This window comes from Oryzias latipes, chromosome 18, assembly GCF_053564925.1.
Source record: "Oryzias latipes strain Hd-rR chromosome 18, Olatipes_Hd-rR_3.1".
NCBI lineage: Eukaryota > Metazoa > Chordata > Actinopteri > Beloniformes > Adrianichthyidae > Oryzias > Oryzias latipes.
The window spans coordinates 9,100,822-9,122,651 of NC_136254.1; the positions used below are offsets into that span (position 1 = coordinate 9,100,822).

The 21,830-nt window shown below is 39.5% G+C and overlaps 1 protein-coding gene across 2 annotated transcripts; it reads right to left on the bottom strand.

The window, feature by feature from the left end:
* Positions 1-220: 220 nt before the first annotated feature.
* LOC144987367 (uncharacterized) lies at positions 221-16,382 on the bottom strand. Of its 2 annotated transcripts, none has more exons than XM_078936743.1 (6): positions 15,751-16,381; positions 10,559-10,852; positions 9,897-10,166; positions 4,588-4,701; positions 4,206-4,252; positions 221-1,229 (listed from the first exon to the last, which is right to left on the bottom strand). In XM_078936743.1, exons 1-6 carry the CDS (start codon positions 15,824-15,826, stop codon positions 1,212-1,214), a joined length of 819 nt encoding a protein of 272 aa, XP_078792869.1. In that variant the 5' UTR covers positions 15,827-16,381; the 3' UTR covers positions 221-1,211. The 2 variants fall into 2 exon arrangements, with proteins under 2 accessions (XP_078792869.1, XP_078792868.1); XM_078936742.1 differs by lacking the exon at positions 221-1,229 and adding an exon at positions 3,084-4,101 and having other exon boundaries at positions 15,751-16,382.
* Between the last annotated feature and the right edge of the window lie 5,448 nt (positions 16,383-21,830).

Here is a 21,830-nt window from a genome sequence, read left to right on the forward strand (position 1 = left end):
TTTAATTCAAATGTTCAGAGGTCAAAAGATCTCAACGTGCTGCAAATGAGGACAGCAACACACGATCTACAGGACAGTTTAACACCTGCAAATAAAAAGACAAAAACTCTGTCAACACAACAACACTGCAACAATGGAAAAACAAGGAGACACTGCAAGAATTTGACCACATGGTGGCGCTGACAGCTGGATGACAGACAGCCACACTCCTGAACACTGCTCACATATCATGTTATTTATTATACAGCAGAGGAAACATAGAGATTAAAATAACATTATACAGTTTATCTTTGTTATAGTATCATTATTCTATTGTTATACAGGGAACAAAGAGTTTATAATATTCTAATTTACCACGATCACTCAAGTGGAGAACATGCATCATCAAGTATGTTTCCAAAAACATACATGTGATAGTTGCACCTTTTTGGAGACTTTTAATTTGAAAATCTGTGTAGATTTTTAGGTTATTTTAAAATATGAAGTTCTGTGCTGATTGAGCTGCAGTTTGTGTGACTATTGATTGTTGTTACTGTAATGCTAAACACTGATCCCAGAATGCAACACAGACAGATGCTAGAAAGCTGAAAGCATTGTGTTTGAAACAATAAACATTTCAAATGTCAAAATGTATGAAAACATTACAGAATTATTTAATTTGAAATTCATTTTTATGATCCAATGAACACAAACAAACACAACGAAGAGATCTTCAGTCAAGTGCTTTTGTTTACAAGCTTTGGTTCAAAATAGAAATGTCCGGTTAAAGGCAGTGTGAATCCAGACCAAAAGGAAGGTTCAGGACTGGATCCAGACCAAATTAAGTGGACTCGGTCCGGACCAACAGACTTTTTCAGTCTGAATACACCCTAAGAGCAGAAGATGGCTGCAGTATTGATAGTTATTACAGAATCAAAAGACAAAAATCCAAACAGCTGTGTGTGTTCATGTACATCTGTGAGTGTTGTTGTGTCTGTCCATGAAACTTGTTTAGAAAAGTTGTTACAGTGACCCAAATCCTTGTGTGGACTCAAATACAATTTAGAAATCATTTCAAATGTAGACATTTTTTACAGTTTGTTAGTCTTGTTCAGCAGCTGCAGAAAGAGTCAGAAGCTGAGTTCCTCAGGAGTTTCTCATCTTCAAGAAGTCTAAATCCAGGTGGCACTCTTGGAGTTCCAGGATAGAAAAGCAGGCAGCCCAGTTTTTCTTCATTCTTCTTCAGCTCCCTGTTGATGACAGAGACATTGACTGTTATCAATAAAGTGGAAAAAGTAGAAATAGTTACTACAGCCCTGCATGGTTAGCATACACCTTAAAAGGTGAGTAAACTAAAGGCAATCAACTCAGTTTGCATGCACTGTAAACCCGAATAGATTCAGTGAACTCAACATTTATGAGGAAACTGATTATATAATATTTTCAAAGTTATCTTACTTAAAAATTATAAGTTAATTAGAACTTAGAATGTTTGAGTTGACACTTAACTCTTTAACTAAATTTAATCTACAACTTTTTACTCAAACACAATCCTCTTGGGGTCGTGGGGCTGCCAGATCTATGGTGGGAGGAAGCCAGAGTCCCAACATGCAGACTCCACACAGAAACGTGTTCTGTTACAGGCCTTAACTGGGGTTTTCCGCTCTGAGGCAGGAGGACTAACCGCTCCGCACCGCATCTTAAAGAATTGACTCTGTATGTGGCTGACTTCATGTCATAACGTTCATGGACGTACGTTATGACGTAATCACATCTCTTCACTTAAAAGTTTTGACACCAAGGTTTCAGTTACTCACAATGTTTTAGTCCAATAAAGATATGAAGTCAAAGTTGAATCAACTTATAGGTTTTAAGCTGACTTGACTACTACTTGGTTTCTACTTTTGAGTTCTATCATTATAAAACTTTTGGGCTCATTGTACTGTTCTTGAAAACAATAAGGCATCCCAAATGGCCAAAATTCTGTATTTTAATGTTTCCTTTTTTTAAACTGGTTCTTACAGCGAACATGACCATCAACCAACAAGCCTTTTCAAACAAGGAAGTACTTAAATACTAAAAAACGAACCCAAACCTGAGTGAATTCACAAAAACCTAAACCTAAATGACCAAAACAGCTAAAAGGACACAGATTGCTCTTGCACTTTAAATTTAACACATTTTAACTAAACTACTATGGAGTGATATTTCTGCCACCATGTTGCACACAAAACTTTCTAAGTTGAACACAAAACTTTCTAAGTTTTTTGCTCAAAATTTTTTTTTTTTGCTCAAATTTTTTTTTTTTGCTTTCAAAAACGTTTTTTGCGTTTGCAAAACACATTTTTTTACGTGCGTTGTGTCAAATCTCGCTTTTGTCCTATCTTTGATTTTGCTGACTACTTTGAGCGCGACTTAGCGTGATATGACTGCCACTGGCATCGCCAAAAAGAAATTCGCATCCGTTGTGTGTCATCTCACCTTTTTCCTATCTTTGCTAAGTTAAGTTTCGGTTTGATGTGACCAAGCTGCCATCAAACAGCTGCTGATTGGTCCAGATTCTAACCAATCAAGTGTCTCTGTCTCATATTGACGGTGCTCCGAGGCTGACATTGACTTTGCATTTTGTGTCGGTTCTGTTCATACAGGGTTCTGCCGTTTTCAACCACTCTGGCCCGTTTGTCTCAGAGTAAAACCCAGAAGAAGCAGCAAAGCACCTAAAATAAAACAGAGTTTAGTATGTATTCATGTCTGTGTAGAGACCAACGTGTTTAAAACGTCTGCAGCAAAAAAAAAAAAAACGTCCGAGCTCCGACTCCATCCAGCCGGATAGCGTTAAACTTTTTAAGATTTGTATCTGAACTTTTGTTTTATTTTAATAAATAATTTTTGAAATATTAAGAGAAAATAGCATTTTTGATGAATAATATTTTAAAACTTTGGACAAACGCTCACAAGTTCTAAAACATGAGACACTGGTGAAAATTTACATAAAAGTTAAAAATGCTTCTTCTGATAAATGCATTGAGTCTCCTGTGGTGAGCCATCATTCTTCTGCTTATTACTGCTGTTCATCTGATCCCAAACACGTGTGCAGCATAAAATAATATGTGCTTTAAATTTTTTATTGTTTTGTTTTAACAAACAGACCTTAAAGAAAATCACACTTTTCACTAATATTTTGCTCTGCAGGATTCACAGATCAAACAGACCTGTTGATTTAATGTCAGCAGATAAACTTTACAGTTTCAGGAGATCCTCAGCCATAAATTCACAAAACTGACTTCATACAAATGAACGAATGCTAAAAAAAAAGAAAGTACGAATTATTCTGAATTATTTAAAAAATGAAAACGTCTTCATCCAAAAATGAGCGTAAAAAGAGCTGGTTCAGCCTCTGAGCCTCGGCAGCAGACACCATGTTAGATTCATATGGGGATTTGATTGGTTAGAATCTGGACCAATCAGCAGCTGTTTGATGGCAGCTTGGTGACGTCAAACCGAAACTTAACTTAGCAAAGATAGGAAAAAAGTGAGATGACACACAACGCATGCGAATTTCTTTTTGGCGATGCCAGTGGCAGTCATATCACGCTAAGTCGCGCTCAAAGTAGTCAGCAAAATCAAAGATAAGACAAAAGCAAGATTTGACACAACGCACGTAAAAAAATGTGTTTTGCAAATGCAAAAAACGTTTTTGAAAGCAAAAAAAAAATTTTTTGAGCAAAAAAAAATTTTTGAGCAAAAAACTTAGAAAGTTTTGTGTTCAACTTAGAAAGCTTTGTGTGCAACATGGTGGCAGAAATATCACTCCATAAACTACAAATAACAAAATAAGTCAACCAAAATGTAACAAATTAAACAAGGATCCATTCCCCCCTTGACTTTAGCTCAGAGATCGCCCCGGCAACCAATCTCAGCCTCTGGGCCTCTTGGATGTATCCGTGTGTGCACTCACAGCCACACCTACAGGAAGTGAGCTCAAAGAAATAAAAGCATATGTGAACAAAATACTAAATATGTTACGTGTGTCATTGATGTGCAAGAGCACCTGAACTTATGTTAGGTAAGTGGAGCCTCTCCCTCACATTACAACGAGCATGAAGCCTGGCTGGTGTTAATCTGTAAATTTGCATGCAGACAGAAGCTGTGAGAGATTTTCAAACCTTCTTTCACATCCTGACAAAAAGTTCTTATGGGAAGTGAAAAAAAGGGAGGGGACTTACGTGATGGTCAGTCACATCAGGTACACAGTATTCAGTTGAGTTGCTGCCTTCAGACAAACAAACACATTTAGCTTGTTGGTGTGGGCGCTGCAGGAATTGAAACAAGTCACAGTAACAGAGAGGAAAAAAAACAACAAGAACTGAAACAAGTCACAGTAACAGAGAGGAAAAAAAACAACAAGAACTGAAACAAGTCACAGTAACAGAGAGGAAAAAAAAACAACAAGAACTGAAACAAGTCACAGTAACAGAGAGGAAAAAAAACAACAAGAACTGAAACAAGTCACAGTAACAGAGAGGAAAAAAAACAACAAGAACTGAAACAAGTCACAGTAACAGAGAGGAAAAAAAACAACAACGGATGTTTTCATTGATCTTTTACCTTCCTGCTTTTGTTTGCAGCAACAAGCAACCAATACAACAGGAATTATGATCAGCAGACCTGCTTTAAAAGCTGCCCCAATCACCAGCAGGTTCAGCTGAGCATGTGAAACTTCTGTGAAAAAACAAAGAAAATCATAAGAATACATCTACAAATGTATGTTTCTACTGTATATCTATCATTTATAAGGAGTATTTACCGACAAGTCGTGGTTCAAAAATGTAACACCAGTAAACAACAATGTGTTCAGTATAATAGCCTATTTTTTCTAACTTGTCCTGTCCAGCAGCTGAACAAGCTGATAACAACACGATAGCCTATTTTTATTAGTAAAAATTAGGGGTTCTTTTTGGTATTCGTATTGGTACTTTTCTGTGTGAAAACAAGAACGGAGAAGACAAATAACAAACTATGTACATGAAAACCTTTTTTTTAAGAACCATGGCTTCAGATTTAGAGGTGCCGACCCTCATCCCAGCCACTTCACACTTGGCTGCAAACTGCCCCAATGCATGCTGGAGGTCCTGCTCTTGATGAAGCAAACAGGACAACATCATCTGTAAAGAGCTGAGAATAAATCCTGTGGTCTCCAAACCAGACCCCCTCAGGGCCCTGGCTGCACCTAGAAATTCTGTCCATAAAGATTATAAACAGAACCAGTGCTAAAGTGTAGCAGTGCTTACTGTACTGGCTATGCAAACCAAGCTCCTGCTCCAGTCACACACAGACCAGACAGCACTAAGTAAGGCTCCCCAGACCCCATACTCCAAGAGCACCCTCCACAGGACACCATGGGGGACGCAGTCGAACGCCTCCTCTAAGTTCCACTGTTCCATGACCAGGAGGAAAACTGCACTGTTGCTCTTGGATCTGAGTTTCGAGGAACTTTCCTCTCCAGTACCCTGGCATAGACTTTTCCAGGGAGGCTGAGGAGGGTGATTCCCACTTATTTAGAACACAACCTCCGGTCCCACTTCTTGAATAGGGGATCCACCATATCTGCCGGTCCAATTGTACGGTTCTCGTCTGCCACTCAATGCTACAGAGACGTGTCAGCATACAACTTGCCATATTTTCTATATAGCGTATTTTCACGACCAGACGACTATATTGCGGTGCACCTAATGTGTTGTTGGTAAAGAGGACCTAGGAGAGGACAGCATGAGAACGGTAAGGAGAGAAGTGGGGACGTAAAAGAAGACATCCCCCACCCCCCAAATAGTACAAAGTGCAGGTATGTGCATAATGCAGATCAACATCTTTTCGGAAACCCTGACAATGCAAAGAGACACGTTTCTCAAACTCAGTTTAAACTGCAAGCTATCAGCTACGCGGAGGAAATGAAAAGCTGTGAGAGAAATCAAGATGAATGAATCCATGTTTCACAACTGTGGGATGGTGGAAAACAAACTCTAACAAGACAAGATGACGCAGCTGAGTTTTCATGGAAATAAAGCGAGGACTGAAGTTAATAATCTGTCTAAATGGACGAGCTTGTAGATTTGATATGAGAACTTGTAAAATAGAATGTGAAAACTTGTGCACCAAAAATCTGCATCTGTGTGTAAAAATCTTCTGCTGTGAACTGAGAAATTTCCATTTGCATGTGTTCATTCAGAGTTACAACGTCAATTCTGTGATTACAACTGCTTTAATGTGCTTCTGGGTTTGCGTGAATCTGCTGGTGCAAATCACAAGTGCACTTCAACTGCACTCTGAATTCTGACACATTCCTTGCAAGAAACTTGTGTCAAAACTGATCAGCGTCCGATAGTTTTTTAAATTTTTTTTTATTGAAGGAACAATTTAACAAACAATCGCGGCATTTCTGTCAATGATAACAATATCAATGCTGAGATAAAGGTAGACAAAAACCAAATGTGAAAACAAATATAACTTAAAAAAATAAATAAATAAAAATAAGGGGCTATTACACAAGTTTAAATAGATCAAATAAATTACACAATGTCTGGGCATTCTTATGATTCATGTAATATAAAGATTTAAAGATTACTTTGAGACGGTTTAGTAATCCATTAATGTGAGGTTTCACCTTTAAGAATTTACAAGTATGTATAAAATGCTTAGAAATTAGTACATTAATCAGAAAATCCAGATTTTTGTCAATTAATTGTAATCGAATTTTAATTGTATTCCAATTTAAACGGTTAATGATGATATTTTTAGATTTGAGCCAATTATGAAAAGAAGACCAAAACTCTTTTATATGCAAACATTCAAAGAAAAGATGTTTCACAGTTTTTACATCATTTCCACAAAAGACACAATCATCACTATCCCAGTTAAAGCTGTGTCCACTATTGGAACTAGGGGGGAGGGAGGGTCAGAGGAGGGGGGAGTCAACCAATCAGAGTGCAGGACTCGGAGAACTTGGTAAAGTTAGAAAGAGCTTCACAGATTCGGACTTCCTGCTCAATAACTCTTCTGATAAACGTTCAAATTTCATAGCAAGTATCTCAATCCTTTTGTATTAACACAGAGAGGGAACTATAAATACATTTCTAAAGAAAAGGAAAGCATTTCCTGCGTTTTAATGAGAAATCGAGCTGTACATGCAGACACTGCACCAGCGGCACGGCTGCCAAGGGACCGTCAACAAAGTGTAACCTCCGTGAAAACATCATTCTGTATAAATGTCTACATTTATATGAGCTGGTAATGAAAACGCATCAGCATATTCATGCTACAATCAACAATTTGTGAGAAATTCCATCTTTAATGTTCCATCTTTTAAGAATGTGTCAGAAGTCAGAGCGCAGTTGTAGCGCACTTGTGATTTGCGCCAGCAGATTCACGCAGAAGCACATTTAAGCAGTTGTAATCACAGATTTGACGTTGTAACTCTGAATGAACACATGCAAATGGGAATTTTTTAGTTCAGAGCAGAAGATTTTTACACACAGATGCAGATTTATGGTGAACAAGTTTTCACAATTTATTTTACAAGTTCTCATATCAAATCTATGAGCTCGTCCTTTTAGACACATTTTTGCCTTAATACCAGGTGGCCCGAGACCAACTTGACTGAAGGCAGTAATGCTGGCAGAGGAAAAGAAAACTGAACATATTCAAGGAGGTCTTGGTGCTTTCGTTTGATGAAACGGGGCCATCTTGCCATTCAGGCGAGAACTACAGTTGCGCAGCAACGACCAGCTGATTACAATGAAAAGCTGTTCATCTTCCGCTCCTTTTACTGGGACACAGCGCTGGGCGAGTTACGCCACACTTTGTGAATGGATTGAAGAAGCTCAGGCTAACGTGTCTGCTTGCACTGCTTTCGAAGTGCAGAAAAGCCAACATCATTTACGAGGAGACGCACGGCAACGAGACAGACTCTGACAATGACAAAAGGGAACCTGGCGTGTTTGATAGAAATTTGGCCCAGCTACAAAGGAAAAGAATTTTGGGATGCTGATTGATGAATGAAAAAATAAATCACAACCAACTCAGTTGTGCTTCCACTGCCTTTTTTTAAACACGCACTAACATGCATGTTTTACTGGTATGTTTTAACGTGCACGTGCATTAAAACCTAACACCTCGTGTCCAAAACACTTAATTTAGACCACGTCATGAAACCTGCGATAGAGATTGTGAACTACATCCTGTCATGGTTTGGGTTTCTTTGTATTGATTTTTGCTTTCCGTCTTGTTTCTGTCATGTTTGAGTTCTGTTTCCTGTTTTATTTGGAAAGGTTTACTGTTATGTCATGGTTTTGAGATTTACTTCCCTGGTTCCAATCTCTCCTGATCGTTGTCACCTGTGTCTTGTCAGTCCTGTCTGTAAATAAGTCCTGTCTCTGCCCTCCTCTTGTCTTCTGCCATGTGTTCATGCTATGCCCACAGTGAGTTTTGTTTAGGTTTCACTGCTCAGCAGTGCTTTTTGTTACGTTAATAAACCCCTTGCCCTGGAACCGTGTGCCTCCCGTCTCTGCATTTTGGGTACTTCATGCTCACCAGCCCCGCACATCCGTACGCAAACCCTTAATCACTGGCAGTTCAAAAATCTCATTGCTGGACTTTACGCAGACTTGCATGGTGAACTGCCACTGCTCTGTGAGATGGCTCTCAAGAGGTAGAGTGCTGTCATGTTTTTCTGAGCTTTTGGAAGCATTAAAATTGTTCACGGCAGAAAGGGACAAAGGGTATCCCATGATTTCAGACCCAACTGGCTTCTGGATTTGGCTTTATGGCGGTCATGCTTTCAAACCTGGATAAACTAAACCTGGACCTGCAGGGGAAATTAAAAACTCTTCCTGATTTCACACAAAGTGTATTCTCCTTTATTAACAAGTTGAAGCTTTTCAAAGTGCACATTCAAAAAAGCAATCCATCCCACTTTCCATCTTTGCGGGGCGTAAATCTGAAGGCTGCCATCAAAATGAATACAGCGCAGTGGCTCCGGTGGTAGAGCGTGTCGTCCAATGATCAAAGCATCGATCCCCGTTCCCCCCAGCCAGCTGTCGTTGTGTCCTTGGGCAAGACTCTTCACCCTCCCTGCCTCCAGTGCAGCTCAACTGGTGTGTGAATGTGTATGAATGATCCCCGTGATGGTCAGAGGGACCGTAGGCGTGAACCGACAGCCACGCCTCTGTCAGCCTGCCCCGGGGCAGCTGAGACTACATCAGTAGCTTATCATCACCAAGTATGAAAGAGGAGTGAATGAATAATGGACACATTGTAAGAACTTTGAGCACCAAGAAAATACGCAGATAAATCTAAGCCATTATTGTTATTATTATTATTGGCAGGGCGTGGTGTGACTCTTTGACTCTCATAGTTAAAAATTACGGTTCTTTGTGTAAAACTTGTCTGCCACCCCTGCCCTAGTGTTTTAATTAAGCTTCATTTAGGCCTTCATTCCAGATTCCAGACATTATGGTTTACATACTTTAAAATTTACATTCTGTACACGTTTGGATTTTTGATCAAATTCTTTTATATTTTAAAAAGCCTTAGAGCAAGATTCATCAGATTTGCATCACTTTAACATTTCACACCAAGCCTCTTCCAACTATAGGTGGCAAACATGCTCTAGTATCGGGTAGTCCAGTGTGAACAGCATGACCTAAATGTGTGTTCAGGAATGTGCATCACATTCCCGGTGTGAACGTAGCATTAGAGACTCATTGGCATTACAGAGTCCAGACAACTGCAGTCTGATCCAACTGTGTTCTGATCCAAAGTGCTATTTAAATTGAACAGAGTTCTGATTGTGACTAATCCAAAAAGTCATAATTAAAAAAAATGAACAATACCTGCTGTTCATCAGTAGTGTGTGAACGTACCTCCAGTTAAATGGTCCGGACACGTGACAGTTATGGATCCCGTTCTATTACTGACATAGTTGGAGGCTGCGCAGGTGAACTTCTGCCCTTCTCCCTGCTTCCTGATGTTTTGCTGCAGACTGGAGCCATCGTAGGTTTGATTCCCAACAATCAACTCGTAGTGGACATTGTTGGTGGACTTTAAACTGCAGGTCACTAAAACTGTGCAGAATTGATTGGAATTACTTGAAACGTGTGTGGAAGTCAGAATGGGGTCTTCAGTTATGGACTCTGAGGACAGACAGGAGAGAAAAGAAAACAATAGAAAACACAAGATTTCATTGCATCCATAGTCTCTAAAACCCTGGTAAGCATTACAACTTTAGCTGTTTGTAGTTTGATTTTATGTTTATGTTTATAAGATCAAATGAAAGGTATGACTTTACATAGACTTTACATAGAAATTAAAAGTCAGTAAGTTTAGATAAAGTCTGAGGACTTCAAGCATTAAACATTATTTTAATATCTGAAAATTGGCTCTACTGTTTACGTTTTAAACATTTCCTTATTTGAAACTTTTGAGAAATTATTGTTATGTAAAAAAGATCTTGCATTCTTACTTTGCAGTAACTGCAAAAACTATAGAGTTTCATAAAGAACTAGAAAGAAAAACAAGGGTTTACCATAAACCTGAAGAGTAACGACGACAGTTTTCCTTTGTTTGTTGTTCTGTTGAGAAATAAAACTGAAATTCCCAGAATCTTGAAGAGTTAGCTTTGTTAGAGTTAAACTGAGGGTGGTGATGTTGAAGTTTAATCTGTTGCCAAATTTGTGGTTAGTAATGTTGAGACGTCTGTCTGCAACATCTTGATTTTCATATTTCCACCTTGCTTTATCAACTCCTTCAGTTGGAAGCTCTGATGAAATCTCCACTGAGTCTCCAACTTTTTTGTAAATAGTCTTCAAGGAAACCAAACCTGAAAAACAAGAAGCAGAAACATAAAGAGAGAATGAAGAGATTTAAAACAGATCCTCTGATGAAAGAAATAACCATGAATGAGAAAAAAGGACATGTTAAAAATTAATACATACATTTTATTTGTTATATTTGTTCTGAAATAGAGGCATAAGTCATTGAATACAAGTTTTTTTTTTATTCATATTTGGGTCACTTAAACTACTGCTCAAAAGTTTGGGGTCACTTAGAAATGTTCCAATTTTTTTAAGAAGAGCACTATTTTTTTCAGAGAAGATAACTTAAATTAATCAGAAATACATTCTTTCTCTCAAAGATGTTTTCTACTCTCTTCAGAGAACAGCACAAACAGGCTCTAACCAGAGTAGAACAGAAAGTGGGAGGCCCCGCTGCACAACTGAGCAAGAATAGAAGTACATTAGAGTCTCCAGTTTGAGAAATAGACGCCTCACAGGCCCTCAACTGACTGCTTCATTAAATAGTACTCGTAAAACGTCAGTGTCAACATTGAAGGTTGATGGAAATGTTCAGTTTCTTGACAATTTTTCTCATGGAATAGCCTTCATTTCTAAGAACAGCAGTAGACTGTAAAGTTTCACATGAAAGTTCTCTTCTCTGGCTATTTTGAGGATTTAATTGACCCACAAATGTGATTCTGCAGATACTCAACTTACTCAAAGGAAGATCCGTTTTATAGCAGCTCTAACCCCCAAACTGTTTTTAGCTGTGCTAACAACAAGGGTTTTCTAATCATCTGTTAGCATTTCTGACACTATGAGCAAACACATTGTACCATTAGAACACTGGAGTGATGGTTGCTAGAAATGGACCTCTAGTCACGTAAGGGTTAATGGCCGACGAAGTGTGCGTTATTACTTTTTAACGTACACCGTGGAAGTCTGAACTGTCAGACGCGAAGCAAAAGGTTGTTTTAAAGAAGCCGGCGCAGTGATACAAAACATTTAAGCTAGGTGACCGGAACTTCTTTTTTCACCGTGCGGTTATCAGGTTTTAACGCACACCCAGTAGCCAATCAGAATCGAGTATTCACCCGGACCATGGTATAAGATGTAGATAATGCACCAAAAACCAATCATCTGCAGCTGGAATAGTCATTTTTTTTATCAATTATCACATTAATAATGTATACAGTTTGTGTAAGGGTTAATGGCCGAGTGATGAAGCCACTTGGATGAGCTGTGAAACATTTTAATTAAGACGTTTAAGTCCAAATGCAATGACTCCTTTTTAAGTTTACCAAAGTATACTTAGTCTACCACCTTACTACTTATGTATACTTAGTATACTTGATGTTTATTTTTTACATGCTATCTAAATATTGTAAACTTTAAATGTTCCCATTTAGTCTGAAGAAGTATTCTGTTCATATACTTCCTAGTACACTACATATTTGGTCTACTTGCTATACTTAAATCAAGATTACTTTATAATATAAATTTCAAGGATGGTACTTTTTGGTAAGTATCAATTTCAAGATGTCACCTGACTAATTGAGAAACTTCACCAACTTGCTGTCAATTCCACCAAACTTCCACCACTCCACAAACACTGACACATCTCATATTTTTAAGATTAGTTTTAAGAATTCAACTTTTCTTAAATCCAAACTACTATTTATGTTTTCAACACTTTTTTGGGTCCACAACATTACTGCACATTTCAACTCCCTTCTTTAGATCTTTTACTTTGTCATTGTAAATAACCACCATTATTATAAGTATTTAGTAAGTACCAACTTACTAAATAAGCCGTTTTTTTTACATGTAAGGTAAAAATTAAAGTCCAAACAAAGCCTGCTTTAAATGCAATAAAGCTTTAAAACATTTTTGGTTTTATCATCAGAGACCAGCAGGGGTCTCTCATGTTCATTTGAAGCCTCAAGAAAGGAACCATGAAACCAAGAGAGACCTAAATGTCTGCAGAGGCTTCATGTCACCACCGGTCAACAAATGAGTCATGTTTTGGACTGTGAAGAGAAGAACAGCTGCTCCGAGAAAAACCACAAAAGCACGATGAGAACTTGTAAACATTGAAGGGACCTATTCTGGACTTGAACCTTGTCACTGTAAAGCAAGAGTGCTAACCACCACACAACCGTGCGGCAAAGAAATATATTTAACATTTTCAAATCAATTATAGCTTTGCTGTTTGCTTTTGTTTAATAAGAATGCTGAGTTTTTTTTTTTTTTTTCATTCTAGCATTGGATAATGCTCCAATGTGTTTGCAGTGTTTATAGCACCTGCTTGTCTTAGGGAATCTTTTATCCCAGGAGTAACCAGGCCGACCTCTGCTAAGTAGCTGATAGCTGGCCTTTACGCACGGCCATCAAGGCAATACGTTTCTACAGGAAATGGATGGAAGCAAAACCTGAAAAAACCCAGATTCTGATGGAGGTGAGAAAGGCGATGCAAATAAAGACCTGCTAGTAAACAACACATTTTCTGGTAGATAACACTGCTTCTGCTTCTACAGCTCCTTCACAGTTCTTGTTTTAACCAGTGACATCAGTACAACGACGCAGTAAAAAAAGTGTCTGACATATGTGTGAAGACTCTTTCATCAAGAATGATTCCAAAAATGTTATCTGGACATCATTTCTTAACCCTTGTGCTATCCTAGGCACTTTAACATTGGGAGTGGGGTCATCTAGACCCCACAAGACAGTGCGCTGAACCTTTTTTCTTCAATGATTTGTGATCTTCACTGGTGTCCATGGATTACATGAAATCTTTCCACCTTTATCCACCTTTGTCATGGTAGGGAGAACACGTCAATGTAAGGGTGGGGTCATATAAGATAGCACAAGTGTTAAAGTCCCACTCCGATCATCTTTTAAATTTTGTAAAAGTGTTCCCAGTGGTCGTTTAATTATCATTATGCCATTTTAGCCAAAGCCAAAAAACAGTTTAATTTTCCAGGACAAAGTTTCTGCAAAGCAGCAGGATTTCATTATAAATTTGCCCCTGAATTGTGAACTGGACTGTTGGCGCAGAGTAAGCCCACTTCTATTTTTCATCCTCCATCTGTTTACATTCTCTGCCTCTAGCTTACAGCATCTCACAACCCCAAGCTAACATTAGTGGTGCAACAAAAATAGGAAGTAAAATTGGAGTTCTTCAGCTGTACAAGTTTGTGCCACATGCCAGCTCAGACAAGGAAAATGAAGATGGATCTAGTCGCCTACAAGTGGATGGATCAGAATGAAGCAGAGCAGGGGGCTTGTGATCCGCCCAATGCAGCTTCTACCTAAAAGCTACCAGTTTTTTCAAACAGCATTTTTTCATCTGCTCTTGATTCACAGCAGGATCCATAAAGAGATGCTCAAAAACGCGATTTTATTCTTAATTTTCTTTATATTTGTCCTCCATCAGAAAAATACCACAATTACGTGTTAAAAACACACACGCAAAAACTAACATTGTCATTGGAGTTTAAGTTTAAGACATATCGCTCAAGAGGAACAGAAAGCTGTGGTGTTTCCATAATAACCTTTGTTCCTGTGGTCCCAGCTCCCTTTCGGGCATTGATCAGGTACCCCGTGTGGTTCTGGGCTGTTTTCTCATCGTTCTCAGGATAATTGTACCCACCAGGTGAAATCTTCTTCAGAGTCCCAGGTGGAGGTAGATTCTCACTCATCTCGTATTTCGGTCATTTTCTAACTATCATCAAACAGTTGATTTCTTTTCATTGCTTATTTGAGATTGGTTCATTCCAGTCTTGCTAAGGTCTACAATCTTGTCCTTGGTGTTGAGCAGTAAATTTGACGTGTGTTAAAAGAGAGGCAGCAGACGTGAATTATCTTTATGTCTTTATGGAGTGAGAGTTCTGTTTGTTGGATAAATTCTTTTTGTTTAGTTTCAGGTGCTCTGGATTGCGATTGTAGGATGATGGCTTTCAAATGAGGCATCTTCATTTCTATGGGGGTGGTGGGGGTGGACTGTGGTCTGTTCCCCCACCCTCGGGTCTTTATTTTTGTTCCCCTCCCCCCTCCGCCCTAGACAAGTGGTAACAGTGGACATGTACATTTATACAAATGACCAATTCTATTAAAACAGGTAACAAGTGTATGATTTAAGAGCTTCTTAAGGAAGAAGTAACAGCTTAAATACTTATTTTCTGTACCTTTAAACAAATACATCCTTTAAAGTCATACAATGTGATTTCCTTGATTCTTTGTATGTTTTACGTTCAGTCTCTCACAGCTGATACGTGTCTATGATGAACATAACAGATCTCTACCATCTTTTGAAGTGATACAACTTGTAGAATCAGAGACAGACATATTTTGATGTCCTTCTATAACCTTTATAATATAAGGCTTTCTAAAGCTGGCACAACTATTACATTAAAGACCTGCAGCCATGCTTGCACTCTGCAGAAGCACTGGTACATTCTGAGAGGCATCAGCAGAAACAGTCAATTACTCAAGAGTTATTACATTCTATAAAAAAGGGAAGTAACAGAAACTTAACGATCCTTCTTTTATTTTACCTGAAGATGCGGTAGGAAATCTGCTGACATGTCAGGCATTCTGAAGTTTTTCCATTAGTGAACAGAAACACCAAAACAGTAAAGGAAATGCATTTGTAACAAAAAATGCTCTTTCCACGCGTTTGTGGGGTGATAAAAAGGACTTTTGGACAGTTGGGTATTAAATCCATTTAGGAGTTTAAGAGTTTTTATACAGCATTGTACTAGTTTTGAAATAATTTTGCAGTAAACACCCACACATCTGAAAGTGTAAGCCCTGAGCCAAGTGCATGTCAAGACGTTCTAAAGATAGGAAAAAGATGTAGTTCATCACTGTACTAAATATATAAATGTGACAGAGCTGAGAAGTTTAAGGTAGAACTGCATGAATAAGTGTAAAAACTCACCGGGGTGGCAGAGCCAGAGAAGCAGCAAAACGCTTGAGGAAAAGTAACTCAGACAAAGAGGGCGACAGGCAGCCATTGCAGGGGGGATAGCAACGATTTCTGCTTCCTCTTCTGGTGTGTTTCTTCAAAACCAACTAGAAAAAAAGGCACTGAAAATGCACTAATTCACTTCCTACTAGGAACAAATGATGATCTTGTGTCTTTTTTTTTATTTTGTCAGGTTTTACTAAAGAAGGTAAAAGAAGCAAAACTACTTGAATGAAATAACAAAACAGTAGCTTAACCTTATAGAGTGGCATGAACAAGAAAAGTAAGAAACGTTTCGCATTAGCCATTTTTTTGTCTGTCACTTTGCCTTTCCTTTTTTCTCTGTCAAATTTCTTATCCTTGACTTGTCAATGTCATTGATTTTGCTCTTTTTCCTATTGTGTCTGTTTTCCAGCACTTTTGGAAGGATGGCAACAAATGTCTTGCTTTATTTCTTTTGTCTTTTCGTATTTTTACAGCCTCTCACACAATTATGCTAACTATTCATGCAACAACTTGAAATTAATGAATAAAAACAAATCATTTCACATTAATATCCGTCAGTGCTCCTAGATAGTCATGGTTTTCTATCCAAAAAGTCATCTAAAAATAGCCAACAAAAATCAAAATAGTGATTCATTAGCCAGAACTACCAATAATAAATTATCTTTTATTTTTTACTTCCCTATTTGAAAATCCAACTTTTTTAATTATATTGTAAAAACATTCATTCATTCATTCATCTTCTTGACCGTTTATTCCCTTTCGGGGTCACGGGGTTGCCGGAGCCTATCCCGGCCACTTGGGCGTAGGCAAGGGATACCCTGGACTGGTCGCCAGTCTGTCGCAGGGTAGAATGTCTTCAATCACACATCCATTCACTCTCACACTCACACTCACACCTATGGACAATTTAGAGTTGCCAATTAACCTATGAAGCATGTTTTTGGATGGTGGGAGGAAGCCGGAGATCCCGGAGAAAACCCACGCATGCACGGGGAGAACATGCAAACTCCACACAGAAAGGTCCCCCGTTGATGTAGTTTATCATGTCCCCCAGCCGGGACTTGAACCGGGGCCTTCTTGCTGTGAGGCAAGAGCGCTAACCACTGCGCCACCGTGCAGCCGTGTAAAAACAATTGTAATTATATTAAAGTGTAAAAAATATAAAAACTTTCCAAGTGTTATTAAAACATAAAGAACTAAGTCAAGTACCTGAGATTACTCCAAAAATTATTTTGTGTAATAAAAGGAAATATTGTGCAACACCATAAGTAAATATCCTACCAAAACTTACAGTATATGCATTCACATAATCTAGTGTTTTTATATTAATACCACAAAAAGTTTTCCGACCCAATGAGTTATATATGCTAGATCCGCTAAACTAAAAACTCCATGCTGCTGAGGGAATCCTGAATAGTTTCTCTTTCTCTGATTAAAAATCTACTTAAATTCAGCAGGTCGTCTCGTCTGACTTGAGATCAAACATAACACAACATAACACAACATAAGAACACATACAAAGGTCATAAATGGTAAATGCCATATACTCGTATGGTAATTTTCTACCTTTTTCAAAGGCCCAAAGCACTTATCATGCTGTCTCCAAGCAGCGTCCTTACCTCACAGTCCTCATTCTAGCCAGAAGTCCTTCCTAGATTAGTCTATGGTTCCCACAGTGTATCAAAATCTTCATAAGGTGTTTAATAAAGTGTGTGTGTGTCTTCGCTGCCTCCCTCTTGATTTCATGAATGTGGCATTGACCTCTTATTAGGTGCGTCCCCGTTTAGAGGTCACCTTTACTCCCTGTCGACACCTGGATGCAAAGCTAACCAGGGCAACAGCAATGAATCCCTGCTGGGTTGATAATACCTCTTTTACTCCTGCAAGGGCAGGGTTTAGCTTTGTCAAGGAGGATAAGAGTTTGTGTCAAGTAGTTTTGCTTCTTTTAGACCAAGTCACTGTAAAGAATCATTGTCCCCTTCTTGCTTTTGAATTACTTCAGGGCACCAACACCTTCACCAGACTAGATCTTCACACTGCTTATCATTTAGTCTAGTGCCTGTTATAGAGGGGGATGAGTGTATAACTGTGTTTAACACTCCCATGGGACAAATTCAATACATTGTGATGCCTTTAGATCTCACAAACACCACAGCTGTGTTCAAGAATTTGGTCAACATTGTGTTGGGAGAAATACTGAACCAGTTTCTATTTGACTATCTCTATGGCATCCTAATTAAGGACACATTATTTAAGTGCGAAAGGTATTGAGATGACTATTGCAAAATCAGTTATATGTCAAGGCAGAGAAGTGCGACATTTACCTTAAGTCCACAAGGTTCCTAGGGTTATGGTTTCTGTGGGTAAGATCCACATATTCAGGTTGCCTCCACTATCCACTCTAACTAAACAGACTAAACTAAACTGGGGATCCGTGCCCTTCCATCCTCCTTTGCAGTAAAGAAAATCTCCTAAAAAAACGAATTCCAGAAAAAACGAAGAAACCTCAGGGCCGCCCACATGAAGGAGGGATCATCCCCCAGGATGGACAGGTGATGTGCCAGTACTCTTAGAGAAGAATTAACATATCTAATTCTACAACTACATGTTTGAATAGTCCAGCAGATGGGCTTCATCCAGATGGAGTTGGGGGATGGCTGGGGGCGCAAGACGAGCCAGATGCAGGATTTACAGCCAGGTGTAGGAGCAGTAGAGACAAGGTACACGGTCAGGTACAGGGGCACAGACGAACCAGGGTTGAGGACCGCAGCCAAGTGCAGGTGCACTGATAACCTAACCCAACAAGTGCAGCATATTTTCCCTAGATTTAACCTTCTAGCAGCCTATTAACAACTAATTGTTATTGCTAAGTTTAATTTAACCCTTGTGCTATCCTATGACCCCACCCATACATTGACGTATTCTCCCTACCATGACAAAGGTGGATAAAGGTGGAGAGGATTTCATGTAATCCATGGACACCAGTGAAGATCACAAATCATTGAAGAAAAAAGGTTCAGCGACGCGTCTTGTGGGTATAGATGACCCAACTCCCAATGTTAAAGTACCTAGGATAGCAAAAGGGTTACACATGTTCACTGTAAGTTAAATATGTTTTCAGTCTTTGAATATAAAAACTGTGTCGGCCTGTCTAACATGAGCTGCGAGCTGATTCCATAAAACAGGGGCTTGGTGGCTAAAGGCTCTACCTCCAACTGTACTTTTAGAAATTCTGGGAACCACAAGCAGTCCTGCATTTTGTGAGTGAATTTTTCTGTGCTAAGGCACTATGAGGACTTTCATATAGGATGGGGTCATTCCATGAAAGGCCTTATAGGTGAGCAGGATCAACTGGGAGCCAGTGAAGTGAAACTAACACAGGAGTAATGTGTGTTCTCTTCTGCTAGTTCCAGCTAACAATCTAGCAGCTGCATTCTGAACAAGCTGGAGACTTCTTAAGGAACTCTTAGGACACGCTGCTAACAAAGAGTTACAGTAATCCTGCCTAGACGTAACAAATGCATGGATGAGCTTCTCAGCATCACTTTTAGAGAGTATATTTCTGATCGTTGCTAAATGACGCCTGTGACTCTAAACCTGAACCAGATTTCATTTTACCCACCTCTGCTCGTCTAGCCATCACCCTCAATGGCATTATTATTATTAGTGAAGCATGTTTAAAGACTTCACAGATTTGATTGGGGTCTTCAATTCATTGTTATGGAAAGAATTCTGCGAAGTTCTTTGGATTACGTTAGTCTCTCTTTCACTTTCCATCTACAGTTTAATGGACAGATGGAGAGACTTAACCAGCAGCTGGAGACATCCATGCGACTGTCCTGTGGCCACTAGTTCTCATCTTGGGCCCAGAATGTGGTATGGGTAGAACACGCACATCACACCTTCCCTTTTTCTGCCACAGGGTTGCCTCCCTTTCAGGAGGTTAATGGTTATCAGTCACTCTTGTTTGAATTCCAGGAGAAGGAAGCGACCATACCTTCTCCCATGGTCTCATTTTGAAGCTATCACAGAGCATGGAATATCACCCGACAGACACTGCTGAGCACTGGCTACAAGAGGTACACTGACAAGAATACCATTGTGCGATATGTTGTAGGTCAAAGATTCTGGCTGTCCTCAGGCGACCCTCCCTTGTGGCTCAAAAACTGAAACCTGGGACTCCACTCTGTGGCTCCATTTCCTGTTTTCTGAGTAGTTGACCCTGTGGCAGTGTGACTGCCTCCAGAGACAATTATGGGTCCATCCTACGTTCCATGTGTCACGGGTAAACTAGTGATCTCCAGTCCAATGATGCCCCCCTCTGTGAACCCATTGTCCCCAATCGGGTTCTTTGACAGTGGTCCAGCCTACACAGTACATCACCTGCTGCGATCCTGTCACACAGGCAGGTGCCTGCAGTACCTTAATGACTGGGAGGGCTACGGACTGGAGGAGCGGTTGTGGGGGCCCCACCATCAGTGACGTGCGGTCAGGTGAGGCAAGTGAGACAGCGCCTCACCAGTCATAATCATGATAAAATAGAAAAAGGTAAATTAATTAGATATTTTTTTTTCCATTGATCTGTGTTAAATATAAATTTTCAGTCATCTCAACCCATTTTTCACAGTTTCTGAGGTTAAAATTGCCGAATTTGAGTGTTGCGCGATCACAGACGGAGCGGAAACTCCTGGGGCCTGTTTCAGAAAGGAGGTTAAGTGTAAACTCTGAGTGCGTTAACCCTGAAATCAGGGAAACCCTGGGTTTTCTGTTTCAGAATGGGAGGTTTGTTAAACCAGAGAAAGCAGAGTAAGTCAAACCCGTTTCTGAAAGAGAGGTAACTTATACTCTGAGTCAGTGTCCATGGTTACTTATGCTGTGAACCTAACCTGGTCGGGAGCAGGTTTTATCCTCTAAACTCATGTTTCTGCCGGTCCCCTCCCCTTTTTAAAGACGAAGCGGTATTTTTCGCTTTAACCTTCATTGCCCACATTTCTGTCACACAGAGACGGTCTAAGTGACAAGAATGGCTTGTCCTTTTTTGGAGGACCCAATAGACGAGGAGGCTGCATTCATTCATAGAGAATTATATTTACCTCGTGCGAGGATTTTGAGAAGACTCGATTTTTTGTCATTTCCCCATACGTTTTTGTTTGAGCTTTACCGTTTTTCGTTGCAGTCAATTACATATATACAATGAAAACAACATTAGATATTGCTATGTAGATGTTTCATATGTCAAATATTGTCAACAAAGCCTCCATCCATGACATGCTCAAATTTGACCGGATTGAATTATGTATTTATACTTCATTTTTAGCTGCTGCCATGTTCTTTTAATTCCTGCAGGATTGCATCTACATGAAAATGAAATCAGGGACATTGAATTAGATTAATGTAACAATTACGTTTTGGAAACACAATTTGCTAGCACTGCTTACTTTCTTAATCCCATATAAACCTATACCACTTGATCAATACAAGGGTAGTGTTGCAGCATGTGTGTGCTGAGCAGGGTGCGATCCACGAGAGACAAGGGGAGGGGCGATTGCAGGTGCAGATGGGGGGGGGGGGGGGGGTGAGCACGGAGCAGAGGTGTGTGCGTGGTATATATTGTGTGTTTGGAGGACGGAGCACTTAGTTAAATAAAGAGAAGGTGTCATTCCCAGAATAACTGTTTTGGAGTCATTCTTAATCCGCTCTGGAGGTTGAGGGTTTCCAACGGGAAGTGAACCCCGAAGGAGAATTCCCTTCGGCCCTGAAGGAAATCTCCCCTGCGCTTCTGACCACGGTCGGAAAGACGAGAGAAAAGAAAGGAGAAAGGTCCAACAGTAGACAAAGGTTCACTTTTAAAAACACAATTGCATGTATTAATATTAAACTGACCAACATTTGCAAGAGGGGAAGGTTAAGAAAAAAATTCCTCTAAATATTACCGACGTTAAATGCATTTTTCCCCCAGGTTGGTTCTGTACACTATGCAGCATTTCATGCATTTACACCAGGAATGACACTTCAAAAGTACACCTAAATATCGCCATTTTTTATTT